This window comes from Rhincodon typus, unplaced genomic scaffold, assembly GCF_021869965.1.
Source record: "Rhincodon typus isolate 14 unplaced genomic scaffold, sRhiTyp1.1 hic_rhity00002948, whole genome shotgun sequence".
Lineage (NCBI taxonomy): Eukaryota > Metazoa > Chordata > Chondrichthyes > Orectolobiformes > Rhincodontidae > Rhincodon > Rhincodon typus.
The window spans coordinates 1-21,816 of NW_025968586.1; the positions used below are offsets into that span (position 1 = coordinate 1).

The following is a 21,816-nucleotide window of genomic DNA, read 5'->3' on the forward strand; positions in this document are numbered from 1 at the left end:
TCAGCTTTCCTGCTCCTCTGATGCTGCTTGGCCTGCTGTGTTCATCCAGCTCTACACCTTGTTATCGTATATAAGTAGATCTTGGTTGGCTTTGCATACGTGGGAGTGGTGTATGAATGAGTGGATGAGCAAGAGAGGTGCAGGTAGTTCTTTAGACATGATTAAATGTAGGACAGTCTGCAAATTTGAGGGATCTATTTATGAGCATCGTTGAAAATAAAAGTAATGGTGAATTTGTTAGGCTGCAGTTGGAGTTGTTTATCGCTCAAAAAGGTATTAGAGTAAGGAAGGGAAATAAATAGCTGATTTGTGCGAACATATTCACGTACTGTCTTGACTGTCTATAGTTTGTATATTGTGTTATTACTTGGATGAATTTAACTTCCCCTTTGCTGCAGTTTTCTGTCCAATACTAATAGGGAACTTGTGCATCATTGCCAGACCTGCCAGTCTTGCAGTTGAACTGGATTTAAGGAGTCAGATGACGACTTCTGTAGTTTGAAATGGTCATCCTATCTTTGCATGGTGTCTTCTATAAACAGCCTGGCCAAGGCAAACTAAAATAATGAAAGGTCACAGATTCTCTAGTACCTTGTTGAGGTGGTCATTGGTCATCTGCGAATGTGTTAAGGCCAGTTGTAGCTCCTTAGCTGAGATCAACTAACTCAATATGGGACAGAGATCAAACCTGAGCTGCCTCTGTCTTGGTTAGATGTTATCCTTAACAGCTGACCTGTCAAGGCAATGGAAGCTGGCATTGTATCTATCAATTGAAGTTTTCAAATTAAATTGCAACTTACCTTTGGAAAACTGAAATGTTTCTGAATAAAAAAAACGAAAGAACTGCGGATGCTGTAAACCAGGAAACAAAACAGAAGTTGCTGGAAAAGCTCAGCAGGTCTGGCAGCATCAGTTCTGAGGAAGGGTCGCTGGACCCGAAACATTAACTCTGTTTATTTCCTTCACAGATGCTGCCGGACCTGCTGAGCTTTTCCAGCAACTTCTGTTTTTTTGAAATGTTTCTGAAATTGCTTCTATTTGTAACTATTTGTGGTCAACTGATTTATAGTGAAATGTGATGAATTTATTTCTGCTTCATTGTGACCTGCGACTGGACTAAATAATATTTCCTATCACTGAGGCTGGCGACTGTATGGCAGTGTCCAAGGAGATTTTTTTTTAAAAATTACATACACAAACACACCCTATCCCAAATATGGCAGTAAGCTAGCAATCTTAATGCAAGTTCACAGGATAACGGATGTGGGGCATGGAAATGTTGCAGATACAGCAATGGGTGTTATTGTTGGGTTAGGGTGGGGTTTTTTGATTTGAGGGATGGTATTACTGAACATTGCTTTTGAGCTGCTGGTACTAGTTTTATGTAACTGAGTGACTGACTTGCCCAGCTACTTCAGAAGGCTCTAGGACTGAAGTCAGATACAGACCAGAACAGGTAAGGATGGCAGATTTCTTTGGGTAAAGAAATCAGTGAAACTGTTGAATTTTTTTGTAACAATCTGCCAGCTTCAAGATTGTGTGTACTGACTTTTAAAAAAAGAAAACTGAGTTTAGGTTCTCAAATTACCGCAATGGGATGTGAAGTGCTGTTCGGTTCTCTGCATTACTAGTCTGCTGTAATAACCCCTTATTAAAGAAGAAACTTTATACTATGAAAAAACCTGACCTGCACCTGTTGTCTCAATGTTTGCCAGTAAGAGGTGATTAAAATTAAGTTCATCCATTCCCGAGCTCAAAAATCCTGTCACCAGAACGTGTACAAAATTCATGAAGAAAAGCTACCATGCCTTTGTTTCAATTTACTTACCACTACGGACCCACAATAGTAATCCTGATACCTTCCAAATGATAGGAAGCCAATAAATAAAACTGGCAACAGGCTGGCAATCTGAGCTGGAGTTCAGGTGGTCAGCTTGACTGAGTTCCACACTGGGTAGCACACTCAGCAATTATCCCATATGATTGATCTGCTGTCAATTAAATGGGCTACATTGTATCCATGTCCACTTCTAAAGAAGAATTTTGACCCCATAGTATTTCTGTGACCAAATGTGAGGATGAATTGAAACTTGCACTGCAGAGATGCACGGTACTCTGTCATTGTATATCGTACTAGTTAGATGTATGTTTGAATATATATAATCTTTAAGGAATATGTATGAATTTGTTGTTCCCTGAAAGAAAAGTGGTTTACTGCTGATTGCTCTTCCAATATGATTAGGTTGCTTTTTTTTTAATCCTATGCTTGCACACTTTAACTTTATTTTATCACTGCACTGATTTATTTCTCTTTTTCTTTATTTCCTGCACCAAGCATTCCTATCTGGACAGGGAAACGTCAATCATTTTGAGAAACATAGCTGGGAAACCTTCTCATTTGCTGACCAAGGTGAAGCGTATCTTCCAACCTGCATGTGATGAAACCCTGTAGGTAGAATGAGTAACCCTGTGACTTGTTGCCAATCCCATATCCTTGTTAATATTTATATATCAAGGAATTTTTTTTGATTTCCCTTTTTCTCAATCTATTGCAGTGTATTGACCAAGCTGCTAGGAGTGGTTATACTCAGTTGTATTCCTCCGTCTCTTCCAGTAATTGGCTTATTTATTAACTTTCTCTGCTTGTGGCCCATGCCTTTCCCCAATGATGAGTGAAAAAAAAGCAATGCTTTGAGCTTCTTTTTTGTATTTGTGCTTTTCAAAAACTTGATACTTAAACAGGCATTTGCATGACAGCATGACTAATGCCTGCATGCTATTCCTTGTCAACCTCTCAGAGCACTTCCTGGATAACTTGAAAGAGGAGTTTTGCTTAGTTTTTTCAATTACTTCAAACTTTGTTTTTGTCATTCCGGCTACATATATTGAATTTTGTGCATGTTAATTTACACTTCAAAACACTAAAAAAATGACAACATGCAACTAGCCTGGATAAAAAATGAAATATCCTACCAATACTGTAGCATTTGAGTTGTAATTATATTTAACTAAATGCTAATATTCACAGAAATAAACAAATCAACAAAACACAACTTAGCAAAGCTCCAATTTCTTGATCCCTTGAAAGCTTCTAAAGCTGGAGTACTGGACAAATTTGGTCCGCAGTGAGTTTTCCAACTCTTAAAACACAGTTATGAAGTTAAACCAAAGCTTCACTGACTGCAAAAGATGTAAACCAGATGGAGTCCTGCTGGGCAAATATCTGACAACTGAAATGTTTTCCAGAGTTAGTCCCAGACTTAAATTCCAAAAGATTACTGCATTCGCCCAGAAATATGGCTCAATGGAACTTATAACTACATCAAGTTCAATTCAATTTTGTAATTCCATACCTTGGATTGTTCTACTCTGTCACTTCTTGTTTGATGGGATTTCACTTGTGAAGTTCTTGGTGGGAGGACACTATGATTTGCCTGCACAGATAAATTTTCGTTGATTCAAAGTTATGGTTCAGGTTCGGACAGAAAGTCCCGACCAGAAGCTTCACTTCTTGCTTAACAGGCTGACATATCTTCGTTGTTGGCCTTGTAGATTAGGATGTTTATTCCCTGTTGTGAACTTGGTGACACTCCCCCAGTGTCCTAGGTTTGATTCCTGACATGTGATAATCTCAGCTGGAGGAGCAGATCTCATGGGTTGCCTCAACCAAGGAGATTAAAAGGTCAGTCCAAAGGCTTGTGTGTGGGAATGTCAGGTGAGAACACTGAGCGCAGCTAACAGTTCCTCAGCTCTCAAATGGCCATTTGAGATGACATGCCGGAGAATGGTCAGTGCCTGTGGGCACTACAGCAATACTGAGTTATTTCAGGGGGTGGCAAACGGAATGGAGTAAATTAGATGAGGAAACTAATTGAAGGCCAGACAGCCAGAGGAATTACATCTTGCCACATTAACAGAATCCATCATTTAGTTTAAAAAAAATTGTTCTTTTCCCAAATTTTGTACAATTTTCTCATACCTCTTTAGGCTCCCTTCTCCCCTCTGCACCACAGACAGGCCATTCCTTGAGCAAGATGGCAGTCAGTAAATTATTCCCAAGCTTCTGCTGCATATGCTCTTGAATCTGTTGGTAAAAGGTAACTCACATTGGTAAGTGGCCTCCTGCTTTTCTGTCTGTCTTACAATAGTGTCTTTTCTTGTGCTTGGTAGCTCATTTGACTACCACATGAGCATCAAAAGGCCTAGAACCTGTATGCTGGCCCCAGAGTAATATCCAAAAAAAAAAAAAATTTGGTTTGAAAACTTGGTGTGGAACCCAATTAGAGAGTTGTGTTGAGGTTAGTTAATAGATCTTGTCAGAAGAAACAACCGTGCCCTTGGCATCTTAGTGGGCCAGTTATCATATTAGCCAGAACTGGAACAATCCCACCATTAATTCACTTGTTTGATTGGACTATATCATTGAGCATAAGAATGAAAAATAGTTATGGGAAGATAAATGAAGTTTTATATATTTTGGCTTTCCTTCGTTCATTTATGGAATGTGGACAGTCCTTTGAAGACCAGCAATTATTGCTCATTACTAATTGCCCGTGAAAATATCGTCACGAGCTGTCTTCCTGCACCGTTGTAGTCCGCGTGATGAAGGTGGGTCCTACGGCACTTTTAAGGTAGTGTTTGAGTATTTTCACCAAGCAATGATTACAAAAAGGCAATCATTTTCCAAGTCAGGATAGTGTGTGAGTTGGAGGGAAACATAGAAATGATGATGTATGCCTGCATCTGCTGCCCTTGTTTTTTTTAGATTATAAAGGCTACAGGTTTAGAAGGTGCTGTCAAAGAAGCTTTTTTTTCAGTTACGGAAATATATCTTATTGACAATACCTGCTTCAGCCATGGTACACCACCTGTGGACGTGAATTTTTAGGATGGAGTACAGGGTACCTGTCATGCAGGTGGTTTTGACTTGGATGGTGTTGAGCTTCTTGAGCATTGTTGGATCTGCATTAATGCAGGCAGATGGGGAGTGTTTCATCAAATGCTTGATCTGTGTCTTATACATGTTGGACATGTTTTGGGGAGTGCAGTGATTTACTTGCTGCAGGAGCCCCAGCCTGAACGTTGATCCCAGGATGGAGGGAAGATTTGATGATAATGGTGCTGAATGTTAGCAGAAGATGTTTAGAAATTCTCTTTTTGGAGATTGTCATTTTTCACCACTTGTATGGTTCAAATATTGCTTGCCACTTGTCAGCCCAAGCTTAACTGTCTATGGGTACAGAGTTCTTCATCATCTGACAAATTTGAGGAACTAAGAACTGAACAATTTGAATCATAAGTAAATGTTTTAACAAATTGTTTTGGTATTTCCTTGTTGTTTCATTTTGAGTCCCCTTCCTTATTTTTGAGCAGCTGTTTGGTGTTGAGAGGAACCCCCAAGGGATTTTCCATACAGGAAGGTGAAGGGAACAAGGAAAGGAAGTTCTGACTGGCTGAGATTGGGAATTTGGCACATGGAGAATTTAAAACAGGAGAAGACTTGAAGAAAATCTGCTGCTGCGAACTGCCCAAACACATCAGTGGATATCTTCCCACTTGTATATCAAGCTGGTCTGTAGGCTATTTGGGGGCTTGTCATTAAGCTCATATATAATTTTGGTAGCTAAGAGGTGGGGGATCAGAATTAGCAAGACTTTTCATTCATATTTGCTATTCAGTGCATCATCCTGGAATCCTCTTTGTGTAGCTATCATTTAAAGGCATGACTGGGTTTGACTATTCTCATTGCACTTGGCCCATGTCAGTTCTATTCATTTCATGAGAAACCAGCATCTGTAGTCATCTATTTTAGCAAGAATTGAATATCTTCAATAGATCATGGCAACAACTGATTAGAAATGCACTGCCAGATCCTTCCAGCTAAGAACTGCCCTTGGAGAAATTTGAATACTTTCCTAAGACTTGATCAATTCCAGGAGGTTTGCCCATCAGATTTAAGCAAACTAAACCTTACAGTTTACTACATTTGCAATAAAATTAGGATGTTGCTAGCACTTTTTAAAAAGGGAGTTCACTAATTTCACAGACATCGCAAATGAAATTTAAAGATATGAAGTAATTCATTGAAAAATAAGGAGAGACAGTTTAAATTAAAGGGTACAATTTTTCTTAATTCATGGGATGTGGGCATTGCTAGTAAGATCAGCATTTATTGGCTATCCCAACTTGGCTTTGAACTGAGCAGCTTTCTACACCATTTTGCTTGCTACATCATTTGAGGGTCATTTAAGGGTTGATTTAAGTGGGTCTAGAGTTGCATGTCGGCCAGACTGGTAAGGATTGTAGACTTCAGTGAACTAGATTTCTTTTTTCACATTTGATGATAGTTTCACGAAACCATCACTGAACTATATATTCCCAGGCTCATTAATTGAATTCAAATTTCACTAGGTGCCTTGGTGAGATTTGAACTTGTGTCCCCACGCCATTAGCCTGGATCTTTGAATTACTTGTCCAACAACATAACCACTATACCACCATCTCCCCGTAGGAAATGCTGGAATAAAAAAGCCTGCAAATTTGTATACACACATTGTAGATGGAGGCAAGACCATACTGGCACTTGCCTGCCCAACAAAAGTCTGCTGACCAAGCATTGGGGTTTATCCCAATTTTTGGGAAAGAAGGTGAGACTGGCACTTACAGTTGCCGCAATTCTTCATTTCTGGGAGCTCAGCAGGGTGCTAACTGGTTGCCTGGGGTTTTTTTGGCTGGGATTGACTCAGATTTTGTATCCTGTGTCTCCATTGTCTGCAGCTAAATTTGGACATAAAGTCTGATAATATTGTATTAGACTTTGGCAGCGCAATTAGCTGTGTGTTTGCACCGGCTGTTTGACTTGTTAATATTTGCAGGTTGCTGGCTGTTACATGCTGTGAACAGATCTCCATGCAGAGTTATCCTGATTTGAGAAAAACCAGTCAATTTTTGGGTAGACTTTTTTGACCTTATCATCCATCCCAAATTTGGGAAATTAGGATTGACAATAATTGCTGGCCTGGCCAGTGATGCAACATCCCTTAAATGAATTTTAATAAAATACAACCCTGACTTAGGTCAACTTTATGACAGTTTAACCAAATCTTTACAGGAAACATATTCCCTCTGTTTCTGAATCTAACCTTTCAAAAAAAAATCAAATTTAGAAGATAGGAGGGTAAATCCTCCAGTTGATTAGTTAAAGAAATTAGTGACCTATGCAAACATGACTCCCCTTTGGATATTTTCCTAATCCCCTAGTTCTATGATATTATTAGACACTTTAGAGAAGGTGGGACTTAAACTTTGGGAGACCTAAGTTTAGAGGTAGAGACACTACCACTGTACCACATAAGCCCCATATGGCTACTTTTTAAAAAATTTACTCTATTTTTCTAATCAACCTGTTCAAGGGTGATTTTGCACACCTCTGGAACAGGTGAGACTTGAACCCAGGTCTTGCAGTCCAGTGGTAGGGACACTACCACTATAACACATGAGCCCCGCATGTTTAATTATTCTTTTTCTTACGGTGCCACAAGAGGGCCCCTGCAGGTGTGTGTAACCTATTTTTCCTAGTCAACCTGCTCAGATGTTATGACACACATGTGGAGCATTTGGGGACACTGAACCCGGGTCTCCCAGTAAAGGGGTAGGGACACTACTACTGCACTACATGAGCCCCATGTGGCTAACTCTTATTGTGCTGAGTGCATTAATGTCAGCTGGGTGGCAATGTGGTTGTGGTCAGTGAACTCACTACCCAATGACGACACAGTATGGAGCTGGAGGAATAGAGCAGGCCAGGCAGCATCAGAGGAGCAGAAAAGTTGACAGTTCGGGTCAGGACCCTTCTTCAGAAATTTCTAAAGAAGGATCCCGACCCGAAACGTCAACTTTCCTGCTCCTCTGATGCTGCCTGGCCTGCTGTATTCCTCCAGCTTCATACGGTGTTGTCTCTGACTCCAGCATTTGCAGTTCTTGCAATTTCTTACTACCCAATGACATTGTCTCTTCCTAGGGAGTATGAAATCCAATGAACAGTGCACTCAGTTATGATACACCCCAGGACCAAAGAACTTTCTAGTGCTCACGGTGAATAGTATTACACAATATTGGGGATCAACTGATACCACTAAAAACTTACCCTAGCATGAATCAGTGCCTTAAGAAGTAAAAGAGAGAAAAGCAACAAACAAATTCATGATGGCAGATGTATTACACATGATCCCTTTTACACAGACACTTTCTCTGGACTGAACAAACTGGGTATCTGATTCACGTGAATACGAAATCTGAAGTGCACATTTTAAATATGCAGTATAAACTGACATTGCATTCTGTTAACAGGGAAGTTTTGAACTTCTTTTTTAGGGTGGAATTGGATTTCCTGTTTCCCTTACCTCATCTATCCTTTAAGCACTAGGCTGGTTCTTCCTGGGGATACTGTCAGTGCAGTTGCTGGGTGGTTCCTTCAGGATGTATGCCTCAAGGGAAGATAAGGCCTCCCTTTTTCTGCTTGCATATAACTAGCAAACTTGTACCAGCAGATGGTCAGGAACCTCTTTTTTTGATTTGAACATCTAAAGTAAGGATCGGTCATAGTTTGTGGACAGTGTACAAGTATGGATTAGCCTACCTATATTAAAGGTTTAGCCTTCCTGTTTTGATTATGGTTCAATGTGCAAGCTTGTTGATGCACATCAATTAATTCCCTTTTGAGGTTGAGATTTGGACACCACGCCCCCCCCCCAACCCCCAGAGGCCCCTGGTATCAAGCAGTGACGTTGAGCAAAGTTGATGGTTTATAAAAAAAAATAAAAATCCTATTGTATTCCTCTAAGTATCTGCACCTGCTGATATTATCTAACTGCCATATGATGAATGCACATCTCTTGTCTTTAGACACATATATAAAATTAAAGAGAGGTGGGATGAATTGATCATTTCTCTAAAAGCGTGTTAGCACAGGGACCTGCTGCCTAGGTGCTTCTTCGCTCTTTGTTTAATTAGGTTCTCAGCCAATAGTATTGAAGTTATTATCATGTTAGCAATGGAGTCTTTTGTGGCATGGAATTACGCTTATAGTGGGTATATCCCTGAACTATCCCAGCTGTTGCTTTCAGTTTTCACAACACGGCTTGTTTAAACCGAAGCTTTGTCAAGATACCACTTCATGCCATACTGAAACATGCAGGTAAACTGATATAACCTGTTTTAAAGGATAGTTTTCATGGATGAATATTTGGAAAATGATGGCAACTGAAATTGTGTTTATCCTTTTAACCAGCTTGCTTGCCCGTTTCAAATGCTTTTCATTACACTTTTCAAAGACTAAAAAAATTAGATGTGTTAATGTTTTAGTTAGGTTATTGCAGTCTTGAATGCAATATTGGATGTAAATAGTCTGCTCAACAAGAAATGCAGTTTGTTCCCTTGAGAGATTATGTAAAGCAAAGGGACATCCTTTCCAAAGTTCTGTGGGTTGTGTGATTTTTTTTTTTCCCCAGTTAATTTTATCGCATTAAAGACGTTAAAAACAGATGTAGTGAAGGATATACGAGTGAAGCTCATTCTTCAGTAACATCCAATTTAAATATCCTTTGTGATGCTGCAAGGCTTGGGGATTTTGATTTAAAATGTGCCCCGAGCTCATTGCACGGTAGTTGTTGGTCAGAGGAAGCTGCTTCCCTTTTTGTCATGCTGTGTCTGTAAGGTGTGTTCTCCTGGTTCATTATGATCTCCTGATTCATCTTTATTTCCTCACTATGTATCTACAGGAGGAGCAGGCTGCCAGGCAGAAGGCAGAAAAAATCAGGGTGGCATTGGAGAAGATCAAAGAGGCACAAATCAAAAAGGTAAGGGTGCCAAGTAACAAAGGAAAAATAGCAGTACAAAAGAATCAAACAAAAACCGAAAACACCTGCATGCCATTCAGCATCTGTGGGGAAAAAAATCTTCCAACAATGGATTCACACCCGAGTTTGGAATTTGCATGTAATGTGTGTGTCATTGGCCAAGTATTTCTTGCTGATCTCTGTTTGCCCTTGAAAATGGTGTTGAGCTACTTTTTGAAAAGTAGTCCGTATGGTGTAGCTATATCGACACCACTGTTAAGAAAAGCATTTCATGGTTCTTTATCTAAAGACAGTGAAGAAGCTGCAATATGTTTGTTTTTAGTTCATGGAATGTGAGTGTCTCTGGCTGGGACAGCATTTATTGCCCATCCCTAATTTGCCCTTAATCTGACTAGTTTTCTAGGGCCATTAAGGGGCAGTTAAAAGTCAATCACATTGTAAGTCTGGAGTCACATGTAGACTGGACCAGGTAAGGATGTCAGCTTTCCTTCGTTAAAGGACATTAGTGAACAGCTGGCATTTTAACAACAATCAACAATGGTTGCATGAGGCAAAAACAGAAATTGCTGAAGAATCTTTGCAGATCTGGCAGCATCTGTGGAGAGAAGACCAGTTAACATTTCATCCAGAGGCCCTTCTTCAGAACTGGTAGTAGCTAGGAAAAGGTGGTATATGAGCTGACATCTGGGCTGGTGGGTGGGGAAAAGGATAGGCAGAGATGGAGTCCAGAGAGAGAGAGAATAACATTAGGCAGATAAAGGGATAAATTACAGTGTGCCAGGGAAAAAGAAAGGCTGATATTAGTGACTATAAGTATGTGAAAATGGGCTGGCTGCGCTGAATGGTTACATGGTTATCATTTGGCAACTTCTTAATTCCAGATTTTTCTGTTGGATTCAAATTTGACTGCTTGCCATGACAGAATTTGAACCATGACCCTAGATCATTAGCCTGGGGCTTGATATTGCTAGTCCAGTGATATTACCATTACACCACCATCTCCCCCAAGTGTGACTAGTGGTGTTCCTCAGGGGTCACTACTAGCACCACAACTATACCCGCCATACATTAACAATCTGGATGAAGGAACTGAGGGTGTTGTTGCTAAGTTTGCAAATGATACAAAGATAGATGAGGGACAAATAGTGTTAAGGAAGTGGGGAAGTTGCAAAAGGACTTGGACAAGCTAGGAGTTTGAGCAAATAAGTGGCAGATGGAATATAGTGTTGGAAAGTGTGAGGATTTGTACTTTGGTAGGAAGAATAGAGATAGACTATTTTCTAAGTGGGGAAAGGGTTTGAAAAACTGTGAAGCAGGAAGGGACTTGGAAGTCCTTGTTCAGGATTTTCTTAAGGTTAATATGCAGGTTCAATTTGGCAGTTACAAAGGCAAAAGCAATGTTAGCGTTAATTTTGAGAGGGCTATAATACAAGAGCAGAGATGTATTGCTGAGGCTGTATAAGGCTCTGGTCAGAGTGCATTTAGAAAATTGAGAGTAATTTTGGGCCCTGTATCTAAGGAAGGATGTACTGACCTTGGAGGGGGTCCAGAGGAAACTCTCAAGAATGATTTGAGGAATGAAGGGCTTGTCAAATGAGGAGTGGTTGAAGACTCTGGGTCTGTACTCTGGAGTTTAGAAGGATGAGAGGTATCTCATTGAGAGGCCTATACAGTGGATGTGGAGAAGATGTTTCCATAAGTAGGGGAGACTAGGACCTGAGGGCACAGCCTCAGAGTAAAGGGATGACCCTTTAGAACTGAGATGAAGAGGAATATCTTAAGCCAGAGGGTGATGAGTCTGTGGAACTCGTTGTCACAGAGGGTTGTGGAGCCCAAGTCATTGAATGTATCAGATAGAAAGGTTCTTTATTAGTAAAGAGAACAAAGGTTACAGGAAGAAGGCAGGAGAATGGGGTGGAGAAACATGTCAGCCACAAACAATGGCAGAGCAGACTCCAGGTCAAATGGCCTAATTCTGCTCCCATATCATGGTATTATGATGGAGTGTGGTTATAGAGGAACTTTCAGGTGGTGGTATTCTCATGCATCTGCTGCCCTGTATCATTTAGATGTTAGACGTCACAGAATTGGAAGGTGCTTTGAGTGCCGTGGTGAGTTGCTGTAGTGCAACTTGGAGGTGGTACATTCTGCTGCCATTGGACGTCGGTAGTGAAGGGACTGAATTTTAAAGTTGTGTCAATAAGGTGTGATGTTGCGTCAGTAAGAACGAGCTGCTTTTTCCGGGAAAATGTTGAGCTTCAACACCAGATAATGCTGAATACACCCTGCAAGGTGCACAACTGCCTAAATTCAGAACTATGGAAACTAGCTCCTATAAAAGAGCCACTGGGAAAGAGAATCTATCACCTGAGCAACAGTTTGCTCATCGTGCCTCCACAAATATAATTTGCCCACCAGTTTCCCATTCGTAGCATAAGACAAAGGAGCAGAAGCAGGCCATTTGGTCCATTGAATTTGCTGCACCATTCAACGAGACGGTGGGTGATCTGATAATCCTGAAATCCACTTTCCTGCCTTTTTGCCTATAACTCTTGATTCCATTACTGATTAAAAAATCTGTGTGTCTCAGCCTTTACAGGCCTTTGCAGTAAAGAATTCCGCAGATTCACTACTCTGAGAAAAGAAATCCCAACTCATCTCAGTCTTAATTGGGCGACCCCCCAAATCTGAGGTTATGCCCTCTGGTCCCAGACTCATCCACAATGGGAAACAAATCTCTGTATCTATCCTATTAAGCTCCCTAAGGATGTTTCAATATGGTCTCCTCTCAATCTTTCAACTCTAATGAACGTAAGTGCAATCTACTCAACTGCTCCTCATGAGAAAATCCCACCATACCCAGAATCAACCTAGTGAACCTTCTATAGACTGCTTATAATGTTAGTAATACCTTTCCTTTGATAAAAGGATCAAAACTGTTCACTGTATTCCAGATGTCATTTGACTGGTACCTTGTATTTTAGCAAGACTTCATATTTATACTCCATTCCTTTACCAGAGGACAACCTCAAAGTTACACTATATGAACTGAACTATCGATTATATTTAACAAATAAAAGAAATACTCCACAATACAAACATTTCTCCTCCCTCCCCCAAGAATAATTCATGGCAACTGTAATCAACAGGTGCTTGGTCTGGCATCTGGGGAATGGGAAGTGAGATGGTGATCTCATCTACAAGCCTACAGGCAATAGAAAACATACTGAAGCTCCTGTTCCACAAATGTGGTATTTCAAATGTCTGTGTAGGGCATTGACATCCAGTATGAATTCACTGTACATGTACAGCTGAAAAATGACACACATCTCTTGATCACTTAGGAATATTTGAAATGTTGAATTATGAAATTTGAGGAAAGGATTCAGTGAATATGAAAGATCAGAGATGTTGCCTCGTTTACTGGGGATTCAGCATGAAGCTTTGTCATTTTCAACCTTTCAATATTGTGTTTAATTCAAAAATATATGAAAACTAATGTGTTAATTTCTGTGTTAAAGTGTGCAGTGGTTGGATATTAAGCTGTTGCCCTGAAAATGAGTTAACAAGGCATCAGAGGAGCAGGAAGGCTGACGTTTCTGAAGAAGGGTTTAGGCCCGAAACGTCAGTCTTCCTGCTCCTCTGATGCTGCTTGGCCTGCTGTGTTCATCCAGCTCTACACCTTATTATCTTAGCCCTGAAAATGAGCTTGTACTATTAGTCCCATTACAGGACTGCACAGTTTTCTTATAGGGAATTAGATCAGAAGTACTAATGTGTAATGACGTAGAGAGTCCATCTGCCTGATAAACTGTTTAATCCTATCTTGCAGCTGGTGATACGGGTCCACATGTCTGATGAGAGCTCCAAAACAATGATGGTCGATGAAAGACAAACAGTCAGGCAGGTTCTGGACAATCTCGTGGATAAGTCCCACTGTGGATTCGGCTCGGATTGGTCATTAGTGGAGACAATCCCAGAACTTCAGATGGGTGAGTTGGTGAAACTGAGCAGTCAAGTGTTCTAATATACCGAAAATTAACTTCTGGTCTTCTGAATAGGTGTTTTCAGAAAATATTTTCAGACCTCCTTCATTTTTTTTTGCCCTTTTCCACCTACCAACAATGTTTTGTTGACCATTTCTATACTGTCTTATGTATGTACACATAAACCTGACGACAGTACCAATGTGCTACAAGAATTGCACCTAGACCAATACATTCTGTGCTTCCTATTTATTACTTTAAATTGTTCCTTCTATTGGAACTAGTAACAAACCTATACTATACCCAAGTATTGCACTGCTAAAAATGCTCTTATCCAAGTAAAAGGTGAAGTTGACAGAATGTGAAATTAGCATAACGCTGGTCACTTTCCTTCACTTTAATCCAGTGGTGTGTGTATTTGTGCTTTGGTTTTGTGATATAATATTGAAAGGAGCAATGACTTGTGATTGTCAAATCACAGCTGGGCCCAGCAATAGCAACACCATTGAAAAACTGTTCTTAATACCATTCAGTGATTGATAAAACTTGGCCCAGTGCCAACAGAATGAAACCACAGGCAGAACATAGAAACATAGCAGCACGAGAAGGCCATTCAGCCCCTCGAGCTTGCACCATCATTCTCGATCATAGCTGATTATTACCTCAATGTCCTTTTCTTCTACTACCCCCATATCTGCTGATTTCATTAGGAACTAGAAATCTAAGATCGCTGCCTAGAACTAACTCCATGACCAAGTTTCTACAATCCTATGGGTAGAGAATTCTAAAGATTTTTCAAGGGATCACCAAAAATTTTAAATACAAGGTTAATGCATCTACTGACTTTTCTGATTAATGGTAAGATTATTTTTCATGCATGCCAACAGCAGTGTTCCTTCTAAGCTGCATAGCCACTCAGCAGGTCTGTACATACTGAATGGCATGTGGATGCATTGACTTCTGATTCCAGAACCTGCTGCCTTACATGGACCTCGGAGATCCACACAGAGGCAGTATCAGGGAACCTAGGTGAACAGATCAAATCTTTTAGAATTATTTATAATGGAAATCACATGTTAAAGATATGCTTTTCCCAGACCATAAGACAGTTCTATTACAGCCCTGCAAGCAATATTCCCTTTAAGCCACATGGCTGCTGAGAAGCCCTATGCAAGCTGATTAACATGCCAATGAATAGCATCTGCTTCCAAAAGTCACTAGCACATATGGACCATGGAGTTCCACTCAGGAACAAAACAAATTACAGGGGAAGTTGCCTGCAAGAAGGTCAGGCCTTGAAATGTGGGTTGAAGTCCCATTCTAGGATTTGATCATAAATCACAACTAACACTCCATTACAGTCTGAAGGGAACGCTGTCTTGTCTGAGAGGCTGTCTTTCAGATCAGGTGTTAGAAGCCCTGGTTGAACAGTCAAGCATGTTGTGTGTAAAAAATACGGTGATGTCATTTTGAAGAATAAGGGAGTTATCCCAACTTTCTTGTCCAATACTTATCCCTCAATGAGCATGATAGAAACTGATTATCTGTTCATTGTCACTCTGTTGTTGATCGGAAGCTTGATATTTACGGATTAGCTGTCAATTTTCCTACATTATAGCAATGACTGTTTTTGAAAAGGTACTCCATTGGTTTTAAAGTGCTTTGAGAAGTTGTATGCTTGTTAACGGCAATATATAAATATATTATTCTATGTTTAGATATTGAGTAGTATGGGCACAATGTTAACTGCACGTTACTCAGACCGCTTACAGTAGTGGCCAACAGCGCTACAACTAAGAATTTTTCCAGACAGTTTGATCTTCTAAGACAAATTTAAATTTGTTCTGGAGATGCTGGAAATATGAATGTTGCTGCACAGCCATATTCTGTGGCACCTTTGTAGACTGAGCATGTGCTGCCTTCTTCCAGTCTTCAGTCTGGACTATAAAAACAAATCTCAGTAATAGTGACATCAAACTACTATTGGTTGTGTTAAAAACCCATCTGGTTCACTAATGTCCTTTAGGAAAGGAAATCTACTATCCTTAACTGGTCTGGCCTACATATAACTTCAGACCCACAACAATGTAGTTGACTCTTAATTACTTTTTGAAAGGCCTCACAAGCCACAATTTCGAGGATTAGGCATACACAACAAATGCTGGCTTTGGCTTCAATGTCCACACTCAATTTTTTTGTAAAATTACAGATCCTACAACATGCACTGAAGCTGTATGTGTGTAAGACCATAAGACATAGGAGCAGCAGTAGGCCATTCAGCCCACCAAGTCCACTCTGCCATTCAATGAGATCATGGCTGATCTGATAATCCTCCATTCCCTTTTCCATATATTGACTCAGCCTCTACAGTAAAGAATTCCAAAGATTTACTACCCTCTGACAGAAGAACTTGCTCCTCACCTTTGTCCTAAGTGGACACTCCCAATCTGAAATTATGCCCCCCTGGTCCTAGACCCTCCCACAGTGGGGAAACACCTTTCTGGATCTATTCTGTCAAGCCCTTTTAAGAATCTTGAATGTTTCAAGAAGATCATCTCTCATTTGTCTAAACTCCAATGAATACAGGTCCAGGCTGCTCAACTCAATCTCTGTTCATAAATCAGTCCCTGTGTACTGGAGATCAGTTTAGTGAACTTTCTCTAAACTGCCTCCAATGCCAGTATCTTTTTCCTTTGGATAACAGGAACAAAACTATTCCCAGTATTCCAGGTGTGGTCTAATTAGTGCCTTGTATAATTTTAGCAAGACCTTCCTATTTTTGTACCTTATTTCCTTTGTAACAAAGGCCAATATTCCAATTGCCATCCTTATTACTGGCTGAACTTTTATGCAAGCTTCTTTTATGCATGAAGACTCCCAGATCCCTCTATTCTGTAGATTTCTTTAGTCTTTTGCCATTTTAAATAGTACTTAGCTCCTCTAATCTTCCTGCCAAAGTGAATAACTTCACATTTTCTCACATATATTCCATGTTTAATCCATTTATTTAATCTACCTATATTCCTCAATAAAATCTTTGGGTCATCCTCACCACTTGCTTTTCCTCCAAGTTTTGAGTCATATACAACTTGGGTATAGTACATGCACTCTCCTCATCCAAATCATTAATGTACATTGTGATTAATTGTAGCCCCAGCACAAATCCCTGTGCAACTTCAAAAGTTACTGATTGCCATCCAGAAACCACACCACTCCCCCAACCAATCCCAAGTCTCTTCTATTAGTTAGCCAGTTCTCTATCCATGCTAAATCCTACCTCCAACACCATGGGCTCTTTTCTTACTAAGGAGCCTAACATGTGATGCCTTTATCAAATGTCTTTTGGAAATCCAAATATATTGCATCCACTACTTCCTCCTTTTGTGCATAACTGTGTTTCTGCGCTCCAGAGCGTAACTACAGAGTGATGAGGGAAATTAAAATTGAAAACATTCTCTGTGCAATACAATAGTAATAAAATAGATGAACACACCTAACCCTTTTTTTTTATTTTGGTGAATTGTTCGTGTAAATATATCTTATTACTTGGCATATCTTTTGTCGGTAAAGGAATATTCCAAATTGAGTCACTATCTGTGATGGCTAATCTTCATTTCCCAGCTATGACCTTCCACTTCTCCATCAGCTAGTTAAAAAAATCCAGTGCTTGTTTTTTGCATAATTGTGTCCTTGTGTTGGGTAAATCTTGAGTAATTCATAAAGAGGGACCATCTCGACAGGAATGCACTATTATAGAAAGGGGAAAAAAGTAACATGGCATTAGCACTTCGGCTGTAGCATCTTTCAGAGTGGCTTTGTGCCATTCTTTGAAAATGGTTATGTAAATCAGAAATTAGAGTCTGCCGTAAACTGAGCACAACATGGAGAAGACTAGAGGTACTCTTACACTCCGCATGAGGTCAGGTTCTGTAAATAACCTTGCAGTCAAATTCTTAAACTGTGCAGGATAGTAGATATTCAAACCATGGCTAATTTTGGAGATATGCACTTCTTTTGGATCCTTATTCTATATGACCTCTCCGTTTTAATTACAAGGTGCTCTGTTGTGACTTTATCTGTACATAAATCCATTTTTCTTGACTTTGGACATATTGCCACTGAATGGTCCTTAGGACCTAAACTGCCCAGTTTCCTGAACAAGTTAATTCAGTGTCAGATGTATTGGCCCGTGTGAAGAGGAATGTCCAACAGTTGCTGGCATGTACAGTGGGTGAACTGGCCATGTAGGTCCTTTTAATTGGCCACTGATCCCGTGGTCTAAGAGGAAAAGCCAGTCAGAATTCTTGTTACTCTGACTGGAGTGTGTGCATCTTTGAACACACTGAATGCGGGATCAGACGTGATTTAATGTCCTACAAGGTCAAATATGGATATTCCGTGCTAACTTGCCATTCTTCATGGGTGGATCTTGGTACGTTGCAAATGCCTGCAGAGGAAGAAATGGTGAGAGTGAGGGCATCAAGAGGAGGATCCTTGTTTTCTTATTCCTTTTGTGTTATATTTTCAGCTGTGTTAAAGCACTAAATATAGCACAATTATCATTATGATGCCCTGTCTAAATATTTGGCTTTTCAGAACCAAGTCCTGTGATACATTCTCTTTTATCCAAATAATTATTTTCTTCAAAATGTTAAATAATGCCCATTTAAAATGGAATATCATGTTTCAATTTTTTTAATAAATGAGATTTCTGATTATGTAATGTTTATAGTCATTTGGTAGTGCAGAACTTCCATATTGCTTATAAAGGACATGTTATTGAAGCTTTTCTTCTTGCACTCATCAGGATAAGTTGCACCGAAGCAAAGGGAAGACGTCATTTATATTATGAGGGGAGAGTGATAATTGGTTGGCGAGTAGACTGTGGTAAAGGTGTTGCCATGGTGAATGCACCAATTAATGATGACTGCAACCTAACTGCCAAGCTTTGTTTTAATTTTAAAACAGGCACTTGTCTCTGATCATGACATTGCCCTGAGAAATAAACCACAGAATGACTGTCATCTATTTAGTTGAGTTGAAACAGGGCAGTGTATTTACATGTTCTATCCATTTGCACTGAACAGGACCCTATGTATTAAGGCACTATGCAAACCTGACTGACAATCCTAAATTGGTTGTCAGCTTAATTCTACTTTTTAATGAGGAGCTCCAAGAATCAGTCTTTCACTTGGAAATAAAAATACATGAGGACCAGGTTATGCAGCTGGAACTGTTCTAAAAACAAATAATTCCAAAAATGTTTCATTATTTTTCCTTTCTTATTTTGGATGAAGTTGACTAGATTTGATTTTAAATAGTTCCTCATGTTTTCTCACTTTTGTCTGCGAAACCAATTAGTTTAGAAAATGGGTTTTGACCTCCTCATTTCATTAGGTTTCTCTAATTCCATGCAAAAAGCATGCAAAAGCACTTAGTGCAACAGTATTGTGCCCTTATCATTTTTATTTTGGACGAGCTCTCTTCAGAACATAATTGTGCTCAGAAATAAAAATACAAAATTTTAGAAATAGTGAAACTGCAAAATTGAGTCATATTTGAATAAATGGCAGCTCTGGTTTTGGCGAAAAGTGTCAGCTATAAAGTGATGGAAGGTATCATCAGCAGTTTTATCAAGCAGCACCTGCTCAGCTCCTGACAGCCTTGGTTCAAACATGGACAATAAGCACTAAATTCCAAAGGTGAGATGAGAGTAATGGCCCTTGAAGTCAAAGCTGCACTAGACTGAGTGTGGCATCAAGGAGCCCTTGCAAAATTGGAATCGGGGGCAAACTCTCCACTGGTTGGAGTCATACCTGACATATAAGATGGTGGTTAGGGAATCGGTCATCTCAGCTCCAAGACATTTCTGCAAGAGTTCCCCAATATAGTGTCCTAGACTCAAACATCTTCAGTGGATAGTATTGGCAATTTAGCATGTGGCCAATCCACCTAATTTGCACATCTTTGGAGTGTGGAAGGAACCCAGAACACCCAGAGGAAACCCGTGCAGACAGGGAGAATTTGCAAAACTCCACACAAACAGCTGCCAGAGGGTGAAATTGAACCTCGGTCCCTGGCACTGAGGCAGCAGTGCTAACCCCTGAGCCACTTTGCTACCAAGAATCACCTTTCTTACGTCATCATCAACTCAGAAGAAATTCTGCAACTCCTATCCTTTCACTAACTGGGCACTAACTTCCTAGACTCTGACAATCACATGAATTAATATCTGCATTTCTGTCAAATCCGGAGACTATTGCTGAGGAAAGAATGGTAACTGTGAAAATTCAGTTCTGGTAAATACCTGATCAAACATAAGAAGGGAAACAGTAAAAGCAATGAAGATGTATCCCATAAAAGAAACAAATAGATTCCCTGTCTTCAGTGAAGAGCAGTACATTAAGGTAGGCATTCCTGGAAGAAATGGCAGTGACTTAAATACTAATGCACAGGCAAAATACTGGAGATGTTGGAAATGCTTAGCAGGTCGGGCAACATCTGTGGAGAGTGGAACACAGTCAGGTCTGTGTCTTTTCATTAAGGTCACTGAATTTGAATTTAGTCATGCTCACTTAAATCTGAAGTGGGTCTGATCTGAAAGTCATTGATCTCCTCTTATCCATTCTGCTCTCTGGTGAAAATTGTTTCTGAAAGCTATTAAAATTAAGTTGTTAGTTTATGGGCAATCTGTTTGTTTTGGGGCTGAATACTAATCTGGGATGTGCTGTGGCACTTGTACTTTCCAGTGAACCCGTAAGTGCAACTGAATCTAAATTGTTAAAAGGCTACATTTCATTGTCAGAAAGTATCCTACAATACTTCACAAACCATTAAAAACATCCTGTTTCTAAGTGGTACAAACTGCAGGAAGGACTTGACCAACCCTTAAGTTAACTTGAGTCAGTCTTGGCTGACTATCAGCAAAATATGATTGGTATTTCCTCAAAGTTCAGCGGTTCTAGTTCTGTTTGTTTGTTTCCTTTTCATTGCTGTGTTCCATCTATTGCTAATGCAGTTTCCTCTCATGACTCTTAAATTTTCTTTTAATTTCAGAGCGAATCTTTGAAGATCATGAAAATCTGGTAGAGAACTTGCTGAACTGGACTCGAGATAGTCAGAATAAGCTCATGTTTACTGAACGCATTGAGAAATATGCACTTTTTAAAAATCCACAGGTATGTAAAACCTCTAACAAGTGATGGACTTGCACAGTGGTGTAGAATTACTTTCTTATTTGCAATCCTGCAGATAACTTGTATTTATTCTGCAATGATGTCTGAAACAATTGGATTACATGGAACATAGTACAGCACAGGAACAGGCCCTTTGGGCAACCATGTCTGTGCTGACTGTGATTCTATTTTAAATTTATCCCATCTGCCTGCACATGGGCCGTATCCCTCTATTCCTTGCCTGTTCATGTGTCTAAGTGCATCCTAAACATTACTATCATCTCTGCTTCTTTCACCTTGTCTGGCAGCACAGGCACCTATCAGCCTCTGTGTAACTAAAACTTTCCTCACATATCTCCTTTAAACTTATCCCTTCTTGCCATAAACCTTTGCCCCCAAGTATTTGACATTTCCACCCTGAGAATAAGACACTCACTATCCACCCTGTCCATGTCTCTCATAATTTTATATACTTCTTTCAAGTTGACCCTCAGCTTCCAATGCTTGAAGTTTGATTGAAGTTTGTCTGGCCTCTCCTTATAGCTGATAAATTCCAATTCATGCAACATCCTAGTAAACCTTTTTCACGTCCTCATCAAAGCCTCCATGTCCTTTCTATAGTGTGGTGACCAGAACTGCATATTGTACTCCAAACATGGCGTACCTAAAGATTTTATACTGCTGCAACATGACTTGCCAACTTTTATACTCGGTGCCCTGTCTGATGAAGGCAAGCGTACCATACATCATCTTTACTACCTTAACCGCTTGTCACTTTCAGAGAGCTATGGACTTGCA

At 39.9% G+C, this 21,816-nt stretch overlaps 1 protein-coding gene across 1 annotated transcript; it reads left to right on the top strand.

Moving 5' to 3' along the window:
* Positions 1-2,345: 2,345 nt before the first annotated feature.
* On the top strand, positions 2,346-21,021 carry LOC125481654 (ras-associated and pleckstrin homology domains-containing protein 1-like; the record flags this gene model as incomplete). The annotated part of the gene is made up of 4 exons (XM_048593491.1): positions 2,346-2,410; positions 9,780-9,857; positions 13,690-13,849; positions 20,900-21,021. Coding segments are annotated over exons 3-4 (264 nt in total), but the record flags the coding sequence as incomplete, so codon positions are not given.
* Positions 21,022-21,816: the final 795 nt, after the last annotated feature.